This window comes from Drosophila bipectinata, chromosome 3R, assembly GCF_030179905.1.
Source record: "Drosophila bipectinata strain 14024-0381.07 chromosome 3R, DbipHiC1v2, whole genome shotgun sequence".
NCBI lineage: Eukaryota > Metazoa > Arthropoda > Insecta > Diptera > Drosophilidae > Drosophila > Drosophila bipectinata.
The window spans coordinates 15,959,944-15,977,878 of NC_091739.1; the positions used below are offsets into that span (position 1 = coordinate 15,959,944).

The 17,935-nt window shown below is 47.2% G+C and overlaps 7 protein-coding genes and 1 long non-coding RNA gene across 10 annotated transcripts; 3 read left to right on the forward strand and 5 right to left on the reverse strand.

Moving 5' to 3' along the window:
* Positions 1-4,415: 4,415 nt before the first annotated feature.
* LOC138926563 (uncharacterized) lies at positions 4,416-5,812 on the reverse strand. The gene is made up of 4 exons (XM_070281119.1): positions 5,622-5,812; positions 5,468-5,560; positions 4,903-5,372; positions 4,416-4,855 (listed from the first exon to the last, which is right to left on the reverse strand). The coding sequence occupies exons 1-4, from the start codon at positions 5,810-5,812 to the stop codon at positions 4,623-4,625; spliced, it is 987 nt and encodes a 328-aa protein (XP_070137220.1). The 3' UTR covers positions 4,416-4,622.
* Positions 5,813-5,839: 27 nt separating this feature from the next.
* On the reverse strand, positions 5,840-8,069 carry Idh3b (isocitrate dehydrogenase [NAD] subunit beta, mitochondrial). The gene is made up of 6 exons (XM_017249242.3): positions 7,819-8,069; positions 7,637-7,678; positions 7,472-7,573; positions 7,296-7,412; positions 6,659-7,240; positions 5,840-6,596 (listed from the first exon to the last, which is right to left on the reverse strand). The coding sequence occupies exons 1-6, from the start codon at positions 7,858-7,860 to the stop codon at positions 6,366-6,368; spliced, it is 1,116 nt and encodes a 371-aa protein (XP_017104731.1). The 5' UTR covers positions 7,861-8,069; the 3' UTR covers positions 5,840-6,365.
* Positions 8,070-8,480: 411 nt separating this feature from the next.
* Mitofilin (inner membrane mitochondrial protein mitofilin) lies at positions 8,481-12,072 on the reverse strand. The gene is made up of 7 exons (XM_017249160.3): positions 11,687-12,072; positions 11,206-11,432; positions 10,538-11,148; positions 9,778-10,473; positions 9,427-9,585; positions 9,069-9,357; positions 8,481-9,010 (listed from the first exon to the last, which is right to left on the reverse strand). Exons 1-7 carry the CDS (start codon positions 11,729-11,731, stop codon positions 8,833-8,835), a joined length of 2,205 nt encoding a protein of 734 aa, XP_017104649.2. The 5' UTR covers positions 11,732-12,072; the 3' UTR covers positions 8,481-8,832.
* Positions 12,073-12,165: 93 nt separating this feature from the next.
* Positions 12,166-13,006, forward strand: mRpL35 (mitochondrial ribosomal protein L35). Its single transcript, XM_017249162.3, has 2 exons — positions 12,166-12,426; positions 12,481-13,006. Exons 1-2 carry the CDS (start codon positions 12,402-12,404, stop codon positions 12,984-12,986), a joined length of 531 nt encoding a protein of 176 aa, XP_017104651.2. The 5' UTR covers positions 12,166-12,401; the 3' UTR covers positions 12,987-13,006.
* LOC108130611 (oxaloacetate tautomerase fahd2, mitochondrial) lies at positions 12,982-14,183 on the reverse strand. The gene is made up of 3 exons (XM_017249161.3): positions 13,819-14,183; positions 13,629-13,756; positions 12,982-13,549 (listed from the first exon to the last, which is right to left on the reverse strand). Exons 1-3 carry the CDS (start codon positions 14,081-14,083, stop codon positions 13,061-13,063), a joined length of 882 nt encoding a protein of 293 aa, XP_017104650.2. The 5' UTR covers positions 14,084-14,183; the 3' UTR covers positions 12,982-13,060.
* LOC138926564 (uncharacterized) lies at positions 14,090-14,931 on the forward strand. Of its 2 annotated transcripts, none has more exons than XR_011443122.1 (2): positions 14,090-14,230; positions 14,328-14,931. It is a non-coding gene; the product is annotated as an uncharacterized lncRNA (long non-coding RNA). The 2 variants fall into 2 exon arrangements; XR_011443123.1 differs by having other exon boundaries at positions 14,098-14,230; positions 14,307-14,931.
* Cchl (Cytochrome c heme lyase) lies at positions 14,690-16,141 on the reverse strand. The gene is made up of 3 exons (XM_017249121.3): positions 15,889-16,141; positions 15,173-15,792; positions 14,690-15,117 (listed from the first exon to the last, which is right to left on the reverse strand). Exons 2-3 carry the CDS (start codon positions 15,748-15,750, stop codon positions 14,859-14,861), a joined length of 837 nt encoding a protein of 278 aa, XP_017104610.1. The 5' UTR covers positions 15,751-15,792; positions 15,889-16,141; the 3' UTR covers positions 14,690-14,858.
* Positions 16,130-17,889, forward strand: ND-42 (NADH dehydrogenase (ubiquinone) subunit ND-42). 2 transcript variants are annotated; one of them, XM_017249119.3, is made up of 3 exons: positions 16,130-16,286; positions 16,511-17,641; positions 17,709-17,889. In XM_017249119.3, the coding sequence occupies exons 2-3, from the start codon at positions 16,514-16,516 to the stop codon at positions 17,802-17,804; spliced, it is 1,224 nt and encodes a 407-aa protein (XP_017104608.2). In that variant the 5' UTR covers positions 16,130-16,286; positions 16,511-16,513; the 3' UTR covers positions 17,805-17,889. The 2 variants fall into 2 exon arrangements, with proteins under 2 accessions (XP_017104608.2, XP_017104609.2); XM_017249120.3 differs by lacking the exon at positions 16,130-16,286 and adding an exon at positions 16,293-16,439.
* Positions 17,890-17,935: the final 46 nt, after the last annotated feature.

The window sequence follows — 17,935 nt, forward strand, 5'->3', positions numbered from 1 at the left end:
GGGGAGCCCCATATGAGCCACTGCGTAGGCCATATCTTAGGAAATATTCATCCGATTCTTGAACGGAATACCTTAAACGATTTGTGGATCGATTCTTCATAAATCTGCATCAAAATCTGGGAACAGAATATTTTTAAGATTTTTTGTCAAATTTTCTGGGCTGTCCCCTTCAAAATGTGCAAAATGCATGGGGAGCCCCATATGACCCACTGCGAAGGCCATATCTTAGGAAATATTCATCCGATTCTCGAACGGAATACCTTAAACGATTTGTGGATCGATTCTCCATAAATCTGCATCAAAATCTGGGAACACAATATTTTTAAGATTTTTTGTCAAATTTTCTGGGCTGTCCCCTTCAAAATGTGCAAAATGCATGGGGAGCCCCATATGACCCACTGCGTAGGCCATATCTTAGGAAATGTTCATCTGATTCTTGAACGGAATACCTTAATCGATTTGTGGATCGATTCTCCATAAATCTGCATCAAAATCTGGGAACACAATATTTTTAAGATTTTTTGTCAAATTTTCTGGGCTGTCCCCTTCAAAATGTGCAAAATGCATGGGGAGCCCCATATGACCCACTGGGTAGGCCATATCTTAGGAAATATTCATCCGATTCTTGAACGGAATACCTTAAACGATTTGTGGATCGATTCTCCATAAATCTGCATCAAAATCTAGGAACAAAATATTTTTAAGATATTTTGTCAAATTTTCTGGGCTGTCCCCTTCAAAATGTGCAATATCTTAGGAAATATTCATCCGATTCTTGAACGAAATACCTTAAGGGGAGGGTAAGGTATTAAATTTTTTTTTTGTCATTTTTTTTTTTATTTTTTAAATTGAATGCATAATATCTCAAGAATATTGTGTCAAAATTTCAAGTCAATTAGAGCAAAATTGACGAAGTTATTAGTTATTGACGAAGTTGCTTGCAAACGTTTTACACTGGATTTTGTTTTGTTTAAAACTTTAAAGCGTTATTCCCACAACTCACGTTTTCAAAGTCGGTGCCCCTCATAACTTCAAAACTACTGCACCGATCCTTTTGAAATTTAAAACACTATTTCTGTACATATTTTACGAGGTAACGCTGTCGAGTTTTTTTTTTTTTTTCATAATTTTGATTTCGCAATGACAAATTAACCGATTTTTTTCCCAAAAAATTGAGTTTTTCACTTCAAAGTCTTCGAAAAAATTAAAAAATTGCAATTTTCAAAAAACCTTTACAGCGTTACCTGTGGCGAACTATTATCTAACGAATGAATTTTCATTTTTTGATTACAAATGATCCAGCACCGAGTTATGAGGGGCACCGCAATTCAACTTTTTTTGGCGAATTTTATTAAACATTCTTCTAATATCATACTTTAATATACCGTTGGTTGAATAAATAAATTTTAACTGTGTCGTCAGGAAAAAAATCACAAAAACATGGCTTTTTTCGCTTGATTTGACCTTACCCTCCCCTTAAACGATTTGTGGATCGATTCTCCATAAATTTGCATCAAAATCTAGGAACAGAATATTTTTAAGATTTTTTGTCAAATTTTCTGGGATGTACCCTTCAAAATGTGCAAAATGCATGGGGAGCCCCATATGACCCACTACGAAGGCCATATCTTAGAAAATATTCATCCGATTCTCGAACGGAATACCTTAAACGATTTGTGGATCGATTCTCCATAAATTTGCATCAAAATCTAGGAACAGAATATTTTTAAGATTTTTTGTCAAATTTTCTGGGATGTACCCTTCAAAATACCCTTCAATGTACCCTGAAAAAATTTTGCCCACTGGGCCTTTTTTTCTTAAATCCGCCACTGCCCACAGTGATGGCTATATCTTCCTCAATTCTTATCCGATTCTCAAGCGAAGTGCCTAAACGATTTCTAGATCGATTCTTCACCATTCTGCATAAAAATCCTGAGACAAAATATTTTTTAGATTTTTTGTCCATTTTTCGTGATGAGGTTTTCCCCTATATGGCCCACAGTGATGGCTATATCTTCCTCAATTCTTATCCGATTCTTAAGCGGAGTATCTTAAACGATTTCTGGATCGAGTCACCACCATTCTGCATCAAAATTCAACAACAGTGGCGGCACCAACGAGGATGCACCCGATCCGGAACCCGATCAGGAGGCTTGGCCTGGAAGTGCCAGAGGCCCAGGAGGAGCTGCCCCATCCTTTCGAGAAGGATGCACTGCATCTGGAGGAAGAGGCACCACGTTTTTTGGAGGATCCAGAACTGGAGGAAGGAGTTTCTGTGGACTAGACTGGAGCAACTGGCTCACCCGAACCTTGGCCCTGATCTGGAAGAGGGCATCTTACAGCCACGTCATCCCATCGGATGCCATTCGACCCAGTGGCGACACCAACGAGGATGCACCCGATCCGGAACCCGATCAGGAAACTTGGCCTGAAAGTGCCAGAGGCTTAGAAAGAGCTGCCCCATCCTCACTGGATGCACTGGATCTGGAGGAAGAGGCACCAAGCTTCTTGGAGGATGGAGATTCTGGGGACTAGACTAGAGCAACTGGCTCATCCGAACCTTGGCCCTGATCTGGAAGAGGTGCATCTTAAAGCCACGTCATCCCATCGGATTAAATTTTTAAATTTAATTTTATTATTAATTTAATTTTATTAATTATTTAATTAAAAAAAACAGCCCCCTCCTCCTCGATTCTCATAGGTAGCACCTAAGCGCCGGCAAAAAGCGCCAAAAATTAGTTCGACTTTGCCGGCTTTAAAAAGCCGGCGGACCAGGAGCCAAGAGGAGGTTTGGCGTGGAGGTGCCAGAGGTCCAGGAGGAGCTGCCCCATCCCCTCGAGAAGGATGCACTGCATCTGGAGGAAGGCACGAAGTTTTTTGGAGGATCCAGAACTGGAGGAAGGAGTTTCTGGGGACTAGACTAGAGCAACTGGCTCATCCGAACCTTGGCCCTGATCTGGAAGAGGGCATCTTACAGCCACGTCATACCATCGGATGCAATTCGAACCAGTGGCGACACCAACGAGGATGCACCCGATCCAGAACCCGATCAGGAAACTTGGCCTGAAAGCGCCAGAGGCCCAGAAGGAGCTGCCCCATCCTCTCGAGAAGGATGCACTGGATATGAAGGAAGAGGCACCAAGTTTTTTGGAGGATCCAGAACTGGAGGAAGGAGTTTCTGTGGACTAGACTGGAGCAACTGGCTCACCCGAACCTTGGCCCTGATCTGGAAGAAGGCATCTTACAGCCACTTCATACCATCGGATGCAATTCGAACCAGTGGCGACACCAACGAGGATGCACCCGATCAGGAAACTTGGCCTGAAAGCGCCAGAGGCCCAGGAGGAGCTGCCCCATCCTCTCGAGAAGGATGCACTGCATCTGGAGGAAGGCACCAAGTTTTTTGGAGGATCCAGAAATGGAGGAAGGAGTTTCTGTGGATTAGACTGGAGCAACTGGCTCACCCGAACCTTGGCCCTGATCTGGAAGAGGGCATCTTACAGCCACGTCATACCATCGGATGCAATTCGACCCAGTGGCGACACCAATGAGGATGTACCTGATCCGGAACCCGATCAGGAAACTTGGCCTGAAAGCGCCAGAGGCCCAGGAGGAGCTGCCCCATCCTCTCGAGAAGGATGCACTGCATCTGGAGGAAGGCACCAAGTTTTTTGGAGGATCCAGAAATGGAGGAAGGAGTTTCTGTGGATTAGACTGGAGCAACTGGCTCACCCGAACCTTGGCCCTCATCTGGAAGAGGGCATCTTACAGCCACGTCATCCCATCGGATGCAATGCGACCCAGTGGCGACACCAACGAGGATGCACCCGATCCGGAACCCGATCAGGAAACTTGGCCTGAAAGCGCCAGAGGCCCAGGAGGAGCTGCCCCATCCTCTCGAGAAGGATGCACTGCATCTGGAGGAAGGCACCAAGTTTTTTGGAGGATCCAGAACTGGAGGAAGGAGTTTCTGTGGATTAGACTGGAGCAACTGGCTCACCCGAACCTCGGCCCTGGAGGAGCCACAGGGCCAGAAGGAGCTGCCACATCCTCTCGGGAAGGATGGACTGGATCTGGAGGAAAAGGACCAGAAACTCCTTCCTCAATTTTATAGGGGTACACCGAAAAAATTCGAAAAATTTTAAAACGATATTTAACCAATGGTGTAAATGAGGAAAGTCGCTTTTGGGTTTGCTGATTACAGAATGGTACATTATTTCCTGATCGGATACGAAATGGCAGAGCTATGGCCATCGGAAGGAGCAAAAGTGGGGAAATCAGGAAAATCCACCATGAGGGTACCACCATTTAGGGTAGGAAAAAATTCGAAAAATTTGAAAACTATTCTGGCAATGTTTTAAATGAGCTTCTGATGGAAAATTGATGGAGATGGAGATGATTGAGAATAATTTATTTTTCCTTTTTACTTTTCATTATAGGAAGGATTAAAAATTCACATTAAATATTATTAAAACTATTTTGGCAACGAAAAGCGAGAGGGATCTGAATGTTTCAGTCCCGTTTCTCCTTTCGTTGTCAGAATAGGCTTAATTTTCTGTCTTTAAAACACTCATTTTCAAATAATCCAACAACAGGGATGTAGAAGTGATCCTCTAATCCTCTCAAAGCCTTGGCCTCGCCAGCTCTATCAGCCTAGGAGTGATCTTTGCGTTAAGCGCTCGACTAGGCACTTGGAATGGTGATGACCTAGTGGAGTTGTCCTTTCTTAGCTTGGGTTTGGCCAACTCGTTGAGGCGTTGAGGCGTGGGTCCCCGGATCTCGCTTTTGGTACATATCAGGCAATCGCTTTGGATCTTTCTGCTACATCCTGCCAACTGGGAAATCCTGGGAGAGGCTGGAAAAACAAAGTTAATAAAACCTTTTTTTAATATATTTTCCTACCTTTATAACGAAGGGCACACCAACTTCTCTGGCCCGATTCGTGCCTCTCCAGAAGTCGCTGGCTGGGTTTAAAGCTCCGCATCACCTTATTAAGTTTGCAAGACTTGCTGGGAACTGGTTCCTCCATTTTCTTACTCCTGGCCAACTCCACAAGGCGGTCGGACGCCACAATGTAGGTGCTCAAGGAGCGGGAATCAAGCTCTCCAAAAAGGTCTTCAAGATTCCGTTGTGATGACTTCTTCAAAGAACTTTCAAGTCTTTTGACTTTTAGAGGTTTTTTGGAGAAGGAACCACCCTGAATGTATCTCTCGAATGGATTCGTAAGGGGTATGTCCCCTTTGGTACTACGAACGGATCTCCTCAAGACTTCCCCAAGGTTACTTGGGGAAATCTTCTGAGTCGGAAAGAGCTTCCTTTTGGGGGTGGCCAAGTCCTCGAGACGCTTCCGGGAGTAGGTTGGCTTCTGGAACCTTTTTGAAGGACATCCAGCAAGATCAAGATCATTGGAGACCAAGCAAAGGTTGTCATTATGAAAGCAAAACATATATCCGGGATAACAACTTACCCTTGTTGGACCAGGAGATTGTTTTGTGCCAATATTCTTTGATGGGGTGACCCCCTAACATTCCGAACTTCCTCAGAACACCCCACACGATTGCTGGCCATAAAGTCCTTTCTAAGGATTTCAGAAGAAACTGGACCATAAACCACCAACTTACCGAGGACTCGAGTAGGCTGGACGACTCCCAACTTTTCGCACCCTCTCCGGCGGAAACTCTTGGTTGTACGACCGGCAACGTCGTCCCGGCAAGTGAAAGAGATCCCCCCACGAGTTAGTTTGCCTGAGGAATTGCTGGACGAGATGCGAGTGGCTGGCCATTCTCTGCCAAGACGGTAGACGTCGCGACATTACAGATAAAAAGGCAAACAAAAATGCTTCTCGGGCTTTCTTTTTTCTTTTCTTTTGTTTGTATTACTTAAAATTTAGACAGCTCAAACTGACAATTGGCTTTTTAAATAATAATTAATTTAGAGTTGAGTGCTTCTGGTTATCGCCACTCCGGCTCCAGTGCGGTCGTCGTTCGCTATCTTTATATTGGTTTAACAATATCATTTTTAATCAAAGTTTGAGGTTTTTTTGCGATTGCGCCTAAGAGGACCATTTGGTTTCGAAAATAAGTGGGAAGGAAAAAAATAATACGTAAATAATTACAAAACTCGGGGGGGTACTGCCAATTGGTAAAACTAAGAATTCGGGTCTGGGCGGTATAATTGGACTAAACATAGATATTCGCCAAGAAATAATACTCAAAACAAAATGCATTCGGGGAGGCAACTTAAAATGGGGCAGAAAGAAAATCCTGTGGCGTCTTTTCCTTTTAGACAAATCAATTTTGGGCTGCGGCAACAACAATGGAACTGTCTAGTGGTCTAGGTGGTGGTCGAGAGTCAATATTGCTGATCTAGGACATGTTGAGGATGACGGCGCGGGTGAAGTCCTGCGTGGTGGACTGTCCGCCCAGATCCTTGGTGCGAATCTTGCCGTCGACCAGCACCTTGTTGATGGCGTTCTGGATGACCTCGCCGTAGGTGGGCAAGTTAATGTGGCGCAACAGCTTGACACCGCACAGCAGCATGGCTGTGGGATTTGCCAGGTTCTTGCCCACGGCCCCGGCGAAGGTGTGACGTGCACCCTGAAAAATACCGGAAGACATAAATCTCGGGTTTATAGCTGCGTCCATCAGCCTTATCTTACCGGTTCAAAGACCACCGTCTCCGATGAGTACGAAGCACCAGCTACGACTCCAGCACCACCCACGAGACCGGAGGCCAGGTTGTCAACGATGGCACCGTACAGATTGGGGGTAACCATAACGTCAAACTGATTGGGGTTGGACACCATTTGCATGGTGGTGTTGTCCACAATCATCTTCTCGAACTGGATGCGGGGATAGAGCTTTGAGACCTGCTCGCAGGACCGCAAGAAGAGACCGTCACCAAGCTTCATGATGTTGGCCTTGTGCACGGCGGTGACCTTCTTGCGCTGATTCTTTGTGGCGTAATCGAAGGCGAACTTGGCAATGCGCATGGACTTCTTGGCAGTGACGATCTTCAAGCACTCTACGATACCGGGAACCGACTCGTGCTCCAGAGCAGAGTACTCGCCCTCGGTTTGTTCACGGATCACGACGGTGTCGATGTTGGAGTGACGGGTCTTGACGCCGGGCAAACTGCGCACATGGACAACGTTGGCGTAGAGGTCAAGGTCGTTACGCAGCTTCATGTTCAAGGTCTGCAGGTCGCCCACATTGCTGTAGTCGGGAGTGGCCAGAATGCCCTGGAAAGACAGTCATTAGCAAATAGTTTTCCCGAGTGGGTTGTGGGTTCCTCACCTTAATGCAGACTTTGTTCTTCTGAATGGAGGCGACAACATCCTCCAGCTTCGCGCTCAGCACGGGATTGATCTCAGAAAGAAAATAGCACTCGAAATCCACAGGCACGCTAGCTGCCTGCAAACAAAATATTTATGTTTACTAACTGAAGGACTATTCTAAGCACATTTATCCACCTTGAAAACCTCCTGCAGGGAGTAGACCAGCTCCGGACCTACACCATCTCCGGGAATCAGTGTGCAGGTGGTCCTGTTGGCAGCACCATGCGAATGTTCCTTCTGAAAGGTAAACGAATTCTCAAGTCAAATTTTTGAAATCGTAAGGAAATCGAGGAAACTCACGCGAACGCTGGTGGTGGATTGAGCACTCCTTGCAGCAGCAGCCTGAAAGAAGGATATAGATGGGATTACCAACTAGGATTATAACCTCAAACGCAGAACAGCTCCGATTCAATATTCGCACAGCGTCGCGCTGGCCCAAAGTGTTTATGTAAGACCTACGGAATCGGAACGCCGACAGTTACCTGCATGAGGGTGCGCCCAACGGTTCTGGCCAGCATCGACATCTTGCTAATGAGGGAACGGTCAACTCAGTTGCGGTGCAGAAATTCGTTGAGTGTGCGAAATTGTGGGGGCACAGAGAATTTGCGTTTATTTCTTCCACGGAGCCGAACCGAAAATTTCAATAGGACCACGCAAATCAGCTGATGAGCTCAATCAGCTGTTTCATTTTTTTTCAATTTCCCAATATGAGTGAAATTTCCCTGGTTGTGAAACAGGATACATTTTTTTCATACCTTACCTGTAAAATTGTTTTTCAATACTTTTTAAATATTAAAAAAGACGAAATTTTTAGAAAAAATCAGATTAACGCATTTATTTATATTTTTTTGTCGCAGAGAAATCCTAATTTCTTATTCGAGGTTGTGAACCAGGATAAAGAGTATTTTCCAACACTTGTTTAACGGGCTCTTTACATTTTGAAAAAATCATTTTTGAAAAATTCCAAAGATTTAAAGAACTTTCTATTTAACTTGTTTTTTCAGCTACTGACCCTTTTTATCTTCTTTTAATTGCGTCCTCCCCTAATGCGATTTCACCCTCGGATATAGAATTATTTAATTAAATTCGTGTGGAAGGGGCATCTTAAAATGAAATGCATTAAAATAAACCACTAACGTAATCGTTCCAGGTTTCAAATTCAATTATCTAACTGTGTTCCATAGTTTAATCTAGTATACATTTTTTACAATCGAAAATTTAGGATCCAATTATCGCATTCGAAATCGCCATTCCAAATCTTGGTTGTGGCTTCACTTAATGGCGTTTCTATATATATAATTTGTATAATTGAAGCTAAACAAAATGTTACAAATATATGTAATATTTATGATCTCTCGTAGGACAAATTACATATTGCGGTTTCGCTGTCGTTCGCGGGCTGTGATCCGACTTCTCCTGGACTAATAACAAATCATACGGTGTGTCTGTGTGTGTATACTTTCTATCCTTGAAGGAGAAAGGTATGGGGACGTAGTCTACAAATACAGAAGGCCGCTGGCGGCAGCGTGGGCCATTAGGGTGTTAGCCGCCTGCTGCGTCTCCAGCATGAGGCGTGCCTCTTTCATCCACTCGCCGGCTATCTGGCGCGGCGCACCCTGGAGCAGGTTCAAGTACTTCAGTGCCTGCAGGAAATCGCTGCGATCCACATGGTACCTGGGGAAGCAAACGATTGCTAGACTCATATATAGTTGAAAAACCAATCTTAAGTCACCTGGCCCTGTTCAGGATGTCGTAGGTGTCCAACTTGCTGTAGTCGAAAGGTTTGTTTTCGAGTTCGTCCTTGGAAATGGGATTATCGGGTCGCAAGATGAACAACGACTGGAGATAGGACAGCAAATAGATTGGTAGGGCGGCTCCATCCTCCGGAACCAGCGCCAACCGGCGTGCCACACGCTCCACGTTCAAGAAACGTTCCCGCAAGGCATCCTCGGGATAAACACCGCGCTCCCGAGCCTCTTGGGGCATGCTCTGCAGCACGGCTGCCACCAGATCGTCACCCTCTGGATTAAAGAATGATCGTTAATGAATTTTCATTAAAAAAGATTAAGGATCGAGAGTGGCGGACTTACTGGACACCTTGGCAATAGCATTGATCTCGTTCTTCAGAGGACGCAGCTTTTCCTTGTAGTGAACACCGGGAGTGGCAGTGCGCACGGAGGCCCACAGGGCTTGGCAGGCGGCCCACAGAGCTTGAGCTTGGTTGGCAGTGCGCTCCGAATCCGCACGCTCTGCGAAAAGTGAAGTCTTATTAGTAAATTTTATTTTATAATTGAAATATTCTGGAATTAGGTCTAACTATGACAAGCGATAATACCTTGGAACTCTTTCTCAATATCTAAATGGGCAGCGTGTTTTCAAGGATACAAAGAAGCGCATACAGTTCTATTCAGAAACCGAAAGAAACTCTAGCTTTTACTTACCCTGGAGAGCCGCATCCATGCCTCGCAGCTTGCCCAGCATAGCGGCCAGCTGAAGCTTGTAGTTGGCCTTCTCGGTGGCCAACTTGTCCTCTAGCTCGCGCTTGAAGCTGCGCGTGAGATCGGTCTCACGCTGCGCCACGATATCCTTGATGTGATCGGCATGGGCCTCGGCCTGCTTCTTGAGCTGCTGGCGTAGCACCTTGTCGGACTCAGCATGGATGTGGAAAATCTTCTTTTGGTTCTCCACGGCCAGCTTGCGTCGCTCCGCCTCCAGATGGTATTCCAGCTGGGCGCGCAATGCCTCCGAATCACTGTCGCCACGCAGAGAGTCAATGGCCCGCTTCAAGCGCAGTTCACCGTCAGTTTGGAGGCGCTGCAGCTCCTTTTGGTAGGCGAGAACGTGGGTGTAGGCGTGCAAGATGAAAAGATCGAGGTCCTCCTTGGACAAGTTGAGAGTCCGATCGGCTAGACTCAGCCCCGGGAAGATGGACTCGATCTCGTCAATAAAGTAGTTGCGCGCCTTCTCCACGTTGAGCCAGTACTTGTCGGATACGCTGGCGGTGTCCTTGTGTCGATAAAGTTCATCCTTAACGGTGGCTATGTGGTCCACAAGCTTCTTAATCTTGTCGCGCACCACCTCAACTTTCTTGGCATTCTGCGCCGTGGCCGCGGCACTCAAGGCGATCTCGCATGCAACTAAAAAATAGGAATGGGAAGACCTGTTCGTATAAGAATGGACCACTTTTAGTAGTATAATTACCAATTTTCTCCTGGGCCTCTCGCGCCGCTCTCTCAGCCGTGGCCACTGCTGAGTCACGGGCTCCGGCGCGATTCCTCAACGTGGTCCATACCGCATTCTCTCCTTTTTCAACCGCCCTGTCCACCACTTTGCGCACATCCTCGTTGAAGCTCTTGAGGACACTTATTGCGTGGTTGTACTCCTTGACGGCCAGCTGGGCGGACAGCTCAATGGTCTTCTCCAGCTCGATAACCTCGCGAGGCAGCTGCTCCTCTTTAGGCTTCACCTGCGCAACTGGCTTGACGGGTGGCTTTTCAACCTGCTTAGACTCGACCTTAACCGGCGGCGACACCGTCAGGGGTTTCTTTTCAGCCTTCTCCACCTTCGCTGGTTCCACCTTAGGCGCCTTTGGCTTTTCTTCGCTGCCGCCGCCGAAGAGACCAGTCACCTTGGATGTTACAGAGTCGACGGATGAGGTTACAGTGTCAAAGCCGGCCTTGACCTTGTCCACCTGCTCGTTGACACTCTTCTTGATGCCCTGGAACGGTGGCTCTTCCTGCAGCGCCACCTTGATGACGGTACCGGCTCCAGGCACCTTGTTTTCCACCAGTTTTCGGAAGTCGTCGTCGTACCTGGAAGAAGATTATGTCAAGCTTTATTCTTGATGGGAGGGGGATCTCAACGTTTACTTGGCATAGGTAATGACACCGCCCACGGCCGCCAAGGGGGAAACGAAGAGCACGACTTTGCCGAAGCCAGCTTCGCGCATGTTTGGCGGCGGGGGAAGGCTCTGGTAGCCATATCCTTGCCGTCCTTGCTGCTGGTTGCCCTGCTCCCGGTTCCTCCTGCTGTTATTGTGGCTCTGGCTCTGGCTAAACTGCCTGCTGCTACTTGTCGTGGTCTGCTGCAGCGTACGCTGTGAAATGGGTGAAATCAGATGAGACTGCGTCTATTTTCGGTGATTTGGTAAGCATTTGGCCACCCCCCCAGCACCCACAGGCTTCCCATCGCCGTGGCATCTGCAACTTTGGAGTTTTTTAGCCAATTCCTGGGCTTGGGATATGACATAACCAGCGCCTCTTGTATTTTCGCCAGCCGCCGGGTTGTGGGCGCGAGGGGGCAGCGTGACGATCGATTTTCACGTTATCACACCGAAGTAAAAGCACTTACCTGCAGGGCGCACTTGCACTGATCTCGCACCGCCAGTCGATACATGGTTGAGTGGGTGGGTGGGTCACGCTCTGCTCTCCTGCTCCTGCTTCTGCTTCTGATGCTGCTCCCGTGAATTGAAGAATTCCCGGAAGGAAGTTAAATTTCGACCGATTCGTTCGAAGCTGGCTAGACTGCGTCAGCGCTGGCGTGTGAATGCTGCTGCTTCCTCTTCTGCTCTTCCATCCCACACACTCACGCACTCAGGTCTTCCTCCAAATGCCGCCACGTCCTTTCAGTGGTACGTGCAGGTCTTCTTGGGGATCTGTTTGTTGCGGTTCTGCTACTGGAATTTGACAATTCAATTTTGTTTAAAAGTCTTGAAGGGACAAGTGTTTGGAAAGTAGATACTAAGCACAATTGAAACGACATTACGAAAAATGTATACGTTTGGGAAGGGATTGGATTCATCTTGAAAGTAATAGAAATTCAAAGACTTCATCTTAAATCTAAATATTCCTTAAAAAAACTGGAAATTTATGAAATCATTAATAGAATATTAAATATTTTTGCATTCCTACGTGACACGATAACAGCCGGTGCTTGTAGGCTTCCCGCTGTGAATGTCATTGTTTTCCATGCAATCAGCTGATCGGCTGCTGTTACGCGATTTGATAAGAAGAAGAACTAGCCGAATTTTTGGATTATTTCGAGTTAATTGTATTAACCAAAAATCATGCTGCGAACTCTTGTGGCAGGCGGTAAGTGGTCAGACTTTGGTGATATCCCCTTTTAAAAATTCCTCCGTTTTCCAGCTCTGCGAAATGTATGCCGGCAGGCGCCGACGGCGGCAGTGGTGCCACTGCTCCAGAGCACACAACGTGCTAGCTTGGTCACCTTGTCCAAGGCGAGCCTTTTGCCGATTCCCTCAGTAACTGCCTCTAGCCCAGTGAGCCTGCTGCAAATACCTGCTCTCCAAGGCGTCACTGGAGCCGGCAGCACAAGAAGTGTTACCAAGTTCTCGCTGGTCAAAGGCAAACGAAAGACCGTCAAGGCCGTGCTCAAGCGGTTCAAGCGATTGGAGTGGGGTGCCTGGATTCGCACCCATTCGGGACGCCAGAAGAAGCTGTTCAAGAAGTCAGCGGCTCTGCGGCGGCGCCTGAAACAGCACGTCTTTACCAACGCTACCCAGAGCTGGCTGCTGGACAAGATGGTAACCAGTTTCTGGCGTAGACCCAAGCACTACATCAACGACCCCTACCGGCCCTACCACCGGCGAGACGAATACTTTGCCACGCAGTCAAAGACATTTAAAGTGTAATCATAGTTATCAATATTAAATGCCATTGTTTCATATTTTAACCAAACAACTAAGAACAAACAACGAAAAAACATTTAGGGCGCAACGATGTTGTTGCGGAGCTTTCCCAGACCGACGATCTCCGACTCTACGACATCTCCGGGCTTAAGGAACTCCGGGGGACTGCGGTGCATGCCCACTCCTTTAGGCGTTCCGGTCACAATAATGTCGCCCGGCAGCAAGGTCATAGTCTGGGACAATCTGTGGATCACATCGTCCAGCTTGAAAATCAAGTTGCCGGTATTGCCGTCTTGCTTCAGCACGCCATTGACCCAAGTCTTCAACGACAAATCATACACATTCGGCACCAGGCTCTTGTGCACCACCGCTGGCCCCAAGGGCAGGAATGTGTCCATCGACTTGCCAATAAGGAACTGGCCGCCGTTGCGCTCCTTCTGCCAGTCGCGGGCAGATATGTCCTGGGCCACGGTGTAACCGAAAATGTGATCCATAGCCTTCTCCTTGGGTACATGTTGGGCGACCTTGCCAATGACAGCCACCAGTTCGACCTCCCAGTCGATTTTCTGCAAAGATTCGAGTGGAATATTTCGTGTTATCAAAACGTCCAAACATATCTTCTTATCTGGACCCTCTGCCACTCACGGTGCTAGCTAAGTGGGCAATGACGTTGTCTTGGGGGCCAGCCAATGCGTTGTTGAACTTGCTGAAGAACAGTGGCTCCTTTGGAGCCGGTTTGTTTTGCTCATCACAATGGTCTTGGTAGTTCAAGCCTTTGAACAAATACCAACTCATTAATATCAGAAATTATCACCTCTTATGGTCATGCTCTCACCAATGCATATAATCTTTCCGGGATCTGTTAGGGGGGGTAGCAGCGTGACGTCATCGGTAATCTCCAGTCGAGGTTGTTTCGCTGCCTTTTGAGCCAGCTCCTCCAGGTTGGGGTTCTGGGCGATGAGGGTCTTAAGGTCATTGGGCACTCCAGTCAAACCGGCAAGCTCCACCAAGGACTTTTGGTCCTCGGCGAGGAATCCCAGCCGCTTGGACAAGTCACCTTTGAGCAAATATTGCACGAACCTCATTCTGGCAGCTAGCATTTAGTAATAAATTGGATCGATCGAGGTAGTCAAGTAGTAGTGGATCGCAAATTCCGTAATCATGGAATAATACGAAAAAAATAATAGGGCTGCGGAAAAAATATCGAATGACCTAATAACCACGTAGGTGACGAAAGCAACCGTAGTGTACGTTAGAAGGCCCAAACATAAACGAAAATCTTTATATTTTATTTGTATATATTATTTTATTTATATTTTATAGCTTTATTTTTATATTTGACAGAAGAATCTACATGTCTACAGTTCCACGATAGAAATACTTAGAAACACCTTATATGGTCCACGATGTCTGCATATCTGTCAATTTTCACCCGATCCTTGAGGTGATTATCTTTAATAATCTGGGAAAGGATTCCCCACAAATCTGCATTTAAATATCTGATAAATTTTTTATTTATATTTTTGTAAAAATTTTTTACGCACTCCATTGGAATGAGGGGAAATATTGAGGAACGCCTTATATGGCCCACGGCGATGTCTGTATCTTTTCCAATATTCACCCGATCCTTCATCGGAATACCTTAACGATTTGTGGATGAAATTCTTATAATTCAGAGCTTAAAGCTAACAAAATATAAACATTGCTTGGGTGTTCAAAAGTTAGAATTAAAATTTTATTTTTGGGTACGTGAAGGGACAACGAGGATTCCTGCATCCTTTAGCTGTCCTCCAATAAACGCATTGAACTACAACTCCAGTAGCATCTAATAACTTAAGCCGATTTTGTACAGATATACCAATATTCTTTCTCAGACTAATCGCTGCCCGCGGTCACCTTGCCACCGTCGTCGCGACCGCCAAACTTTTCGGACACCTCGTACTTCCAGCGCATGTAGGCAACGCGCATTCGGTCCCACACATTGCCAACAGAGTCCATGGCCGGGCGCACGTCCAGGAGAGCAAAGCGATAGTCCTTGTCCACCAGGCCACCGTCGTAGTAGTCAATAACATAGCGCACATCCTTGCCACAGCGGTCTACGATCCAGTCGTGCCTATCAAAGGGCAGTTCGTATCTAAAAAGAATTCCATTTAGAATTTTTATCAACTCGTTTATACTGAAGTACTAACCCGAGCCAGCTGCGGAAACGGGCGCGGGGACTGAAGTCCTTGGCCTTGCCGCCAAAGCTCTTCAAGCGCGGATTTCCACACTCCTTCGCGTGCAGCGCTTCCCACTTAAGGACCTCCTGCCAGGCCTGCTCATTATTGGCGTTGTGGATTCGAATGATATCACCCATGTCCTTCTGGGAGACGTCTTCCGTCTTCCAGCGCCATCCCTTGCGTAACATGGCGTTCCAAAACATCTGTTGGCTGGGATACTGCCAGAATTGGACACTACCATCTTCGGTCACCTTCGGGATTGTTGAAGTTTGGCGGTCGGTGGGCAGGGGAAAAGGCTGATCGGGGGCTGGCTGCTGATTAGCTGGCGGCATCATGTTTAATGGGTTAACGTCGCTGTTGTCGTGCTGCACCGGGCACTCGGAGGCCTGGATCTTGGGGTGTGGAGGCTTCTCCCCAGCGCCTGCTCCCTTTTGGTGCATGGGGCACTCTGGCGGGGGACTTCCTCCCGCGCTCCTGAACTTGGCATGATCCACTGGAATACTCTTGGAAGCCTCCATCTGCACCCTGGTAATAGCTGAGTTGCCCATATTTGTATTTTTATGTCTTCTAAGGATTGCTTTACTAGAAATCTGTGTCACGAGGAAATTTCATTAGTTCTAATGTAGTTGCGTAACTTTGGGATGGTACAAATCCGCTCATGGGATCGTCCTGCATCCAGGACTTACCTGTTTCTTTAGTCCACAAGGCTGTGTATGTTTCTTCTATTTCTGGAGCCAGTTGCGTTTAATTTTGATTTATTATTTGGTTAGTTCATCGTAGCGAACGTTGTGGAGATCCAAATGTGCAGGAAGGTTGCGTCAGAGTTGTCAGGTCAACGCCAGTTCTGTTAATATTATAAGTTGGTGGAAATAGAAAATAAATAATAGACGTATACAAGCTACTCCTTTTTTTTCTGGTTTGACTCTGAATAGAAAGCTTCCCTAGACTTTTTAAAATAAATTCAAAACAACGATTTGAATTGTGCCACCTATGTGCTCCTGGTAACTCTGTTTCCTGGCGTTTTCCAACACCATTCGCTCAGCCCGAATTGTTTTTGGGTAGATTTTCGATTTTTGCCTGAAAAGTGAGTTTTACATGGCCTATTGGCTACAATACTTTCAAATTTATTTAATCACGAACGGCCCGATCTCGGGGGAAGAGGAACCAAGTGAAATCACTGTTGCCGTTGCCATCAAAGTCCAGCAACGACCTCATAATCTGCAGGAGCTACTGTGATGTAACACACGGTGGCCGTACTTTATTATTGTTATTGGTATCAACGAATCTATCCCTTTTATCCTTTCGCAGAACATGACCGCCGTATTCCGCGTTGGACTGGTGCGGCTCGTCAGCCGCGCCTCCCAGTCGCCCAGTCTGCTGCAGGCTCAGGCGAACGCCCTGCCCTCCGCCTTCCAGCAGCGGTGCAGCATCTCTGGGAAAACGATGCGCGGTGGTCCCCGCGTACCGAAGGCCGCCCCCTATCCTTACAAAACGAAGAAGTACAGCGTTATCAACTCCTTTTTTGACAAAACCTCGCAGCGCTTTGACGAAAACTCAAAGGTGATCTGCGTCGAGGGACCGGTTGCAGCCGGCAAGACGAAGTTTGCCGAGGAGCTGGCGGACGAGCTGGATATGAAATACTTTCCTGCAGTAGATTTGGACCTGATCTACGTAAATCCGTACGGCTATGACATGCGCAAGCTGGATCCCCAGCTACCGCCCAGCTGCCGCAGCTACGACGTTAAGAACTTCCTGCAGGATCCCAACCACGACCTAGCTGCCCAGTTCCAGATCCGCATGTACATGCTGCGCTACTCGCAGTACATCGACGCCTTGCAACACATCTTGAGCACCGGACAGGGAGTGGTGCTCGAGAGGAGTCCCTACTCGGACTTTGTCTTCATGGAGGCCATGTTCCGTCAAGGGTATCTGTCCCGCGGAGCCCGATCCGTCTACAACGAGTTGCGCGAGAACACCATCAGTGAGATTCTGAAGCCGCATCTGGTGATCTATCTGGATCTGCCAGTAGATGCCGTCAAGAAGCAGATCAAGGCTCGCAACATTGGTTACGAGGCGAACTCGAAGGTCTTCAGCGATGCGTATCTGCGCGATGTGGAGCAGCTGTACAAGCAGCAGTACCTTAAGGACATCGCCACTCATGCCGAGCTGCTCATCTACGACTGGACGGCCGGTGGCGAGACCGAGGTTGTGGTGGAGGACATTGAGCGCATCGACTTTAACCAGCACGAGTCCGATCCCCACAACAAGAAGATGCTCGACTGGCGCTTCCCCCTGGAAGCGGAGTGGTGCGAGGCCCGCATTAAGTACTGCGATGAGAAGCCCGACCTCATGAATTATTTCAATGTTCCGCGCTTCGACGTTCCGGAGCTTCTGCGTAACGCCGACGACACCAAGGTCTGGCGTGATGTCTGGTACAACGTAAGTACAACATGAAATGGTTCCAGTGCTTAGAGTCTTTCATTCATTTTGGAACGAATTCTAACAGGCTCCCGGCATGAAGTACCGCCCTGGCTACAACGCCGACATGGGCGACGAAGGACTTCTGACCAAGACGAAATTGGGTGTCAACGAGGCCATCTAGAGGGTTTTACTTTGCTTTTGAGATCATCTGGCGCAATGTGTTAATTATCTAATAAAAAATCTAGTAAAATAATGGATAAAGCAAACCTCTAAGACCGATCGCAGCCGTGGCACTTTAATTTCGGAAATTCG

Coding starts and splice junctions, on each gene's coding strand:
- LOC138926563 (XM_070281119.1), bottom strand. CDS start 5,812: ATGTCGCGACGTCTACCGTCTTGGCAGAGAATGGCCAGCCACTCGCAT. Junction 5,373..5,467: donor AATCTCCTGGTCCAACAAGG/GTAAGTTGTTAT, acceptor TCCTTCAAAAAG/GTTCCAGAAGCCAACCTACT. Junction 4,856..4,902: donor GTGTGCCCTTCGTTATAAAG/GTAGGAAAATAT, acceptor TTGTTTTTCCAG/CCTCTCCCAGGATTTCCCAG.
- Idh3b (XM_017249242.3), bottom strand. CDS start 7,860: ATGTCGATGCTGGCCAGAACCGTTGGGCGCACCCTCATGCAG. Junction 7,679..7,818: donor TTGGGCGCACCCTCATGCAG/GTAACTGTCGGC, acceptor TCCTTCTTTCAG/GCTGCTGCTGCAAGGAGTGC. Junction 7,413..7,471: donor CCCTGCAGGAGGTTTTCAAG/GTGGATAAATGT, acceptor TTTTGTTTGCAG/GCAGCTAGCGTGCCTGTGGA.
- Mitofilin (XM_017249160.3), bottom strand. CDS start 11,731: ATGTATCGACTGGCGGTGCGAGATCAGTGCAAGTGCGCCCTGCAG. Junction 9,586..9,777: donor CATGGATGCGGCTCTCCAGG/GTAAGTAAAAGC, acceptor CACTTTTCGCAG/AGCGTGCGGATTCGGAGCGC. Junction 9,358..9,426: donor TGCTATTGCCAAGGTGTCCA/GTAAGTCCGCCA, acceptor TCTTTAATCCAG/AGGGTGACGATCTGGTGGCA.
- mRpL35 (XM_017249162.3), top strand. CDS start 12,402: ATGCTGCGAACTCTTGTGGCAGGCG. Junction 12,427..12,480: donor GCGAACTCTTGTGGCAGGCG/GTAAGTGGTCAG, acceptor TCCGTTTTCCAG/CTCTGCGAAATGTATGCCGG.
- LOC108130611 (XM_017249161.3), bottom strand. CDS start 14,083: ATGCTAGCTGCCAGAATGAGGTTCGTGCAATATTTGCTCAAAGGTGAC. Junction 13,757..13,818: donor CGGAAAGATTATATGCATTG/GTGAGAGCATGA, acceptor ATTTGTTCAAAG/GCTTGAACTACCAAGACCAT. Junction 13,550..13,628: donor TTGCCCACTTAGCTAGCACC/GTGAGTGGCAGA, acceptor GAATCTTTGCAG/AAAATCGACTGGGAGGTCGA.
- Cchl (XM_017249121.3), bottom strand. CDS start 15,750: ATGGGCAACTCAGCTATTACCAGGGTGCAGATGGAGGCTTCCAAGAGT. Junction 15,118..15,172: donor CGTTTCCGCAGCTGGCTCGG/GTTAGTACTTCA, acceptor AATTCTTTTTAG/ATACGAACTGCCCTTTGATA.
- ND-42 (XM_017249119.3), top strand. CDS start 16,514: ATGACCGCCGTATTCCGCGTTGGACTGGTGCGGCTCGTCAGCCGCGCC. Junction 17,642..17,708: donor GGCGTGATGTCTGGTACAAC/GTAAGTACAACA, acceptor GAATTCTAACAG/GCTCCCGGCATGAAGTACCG.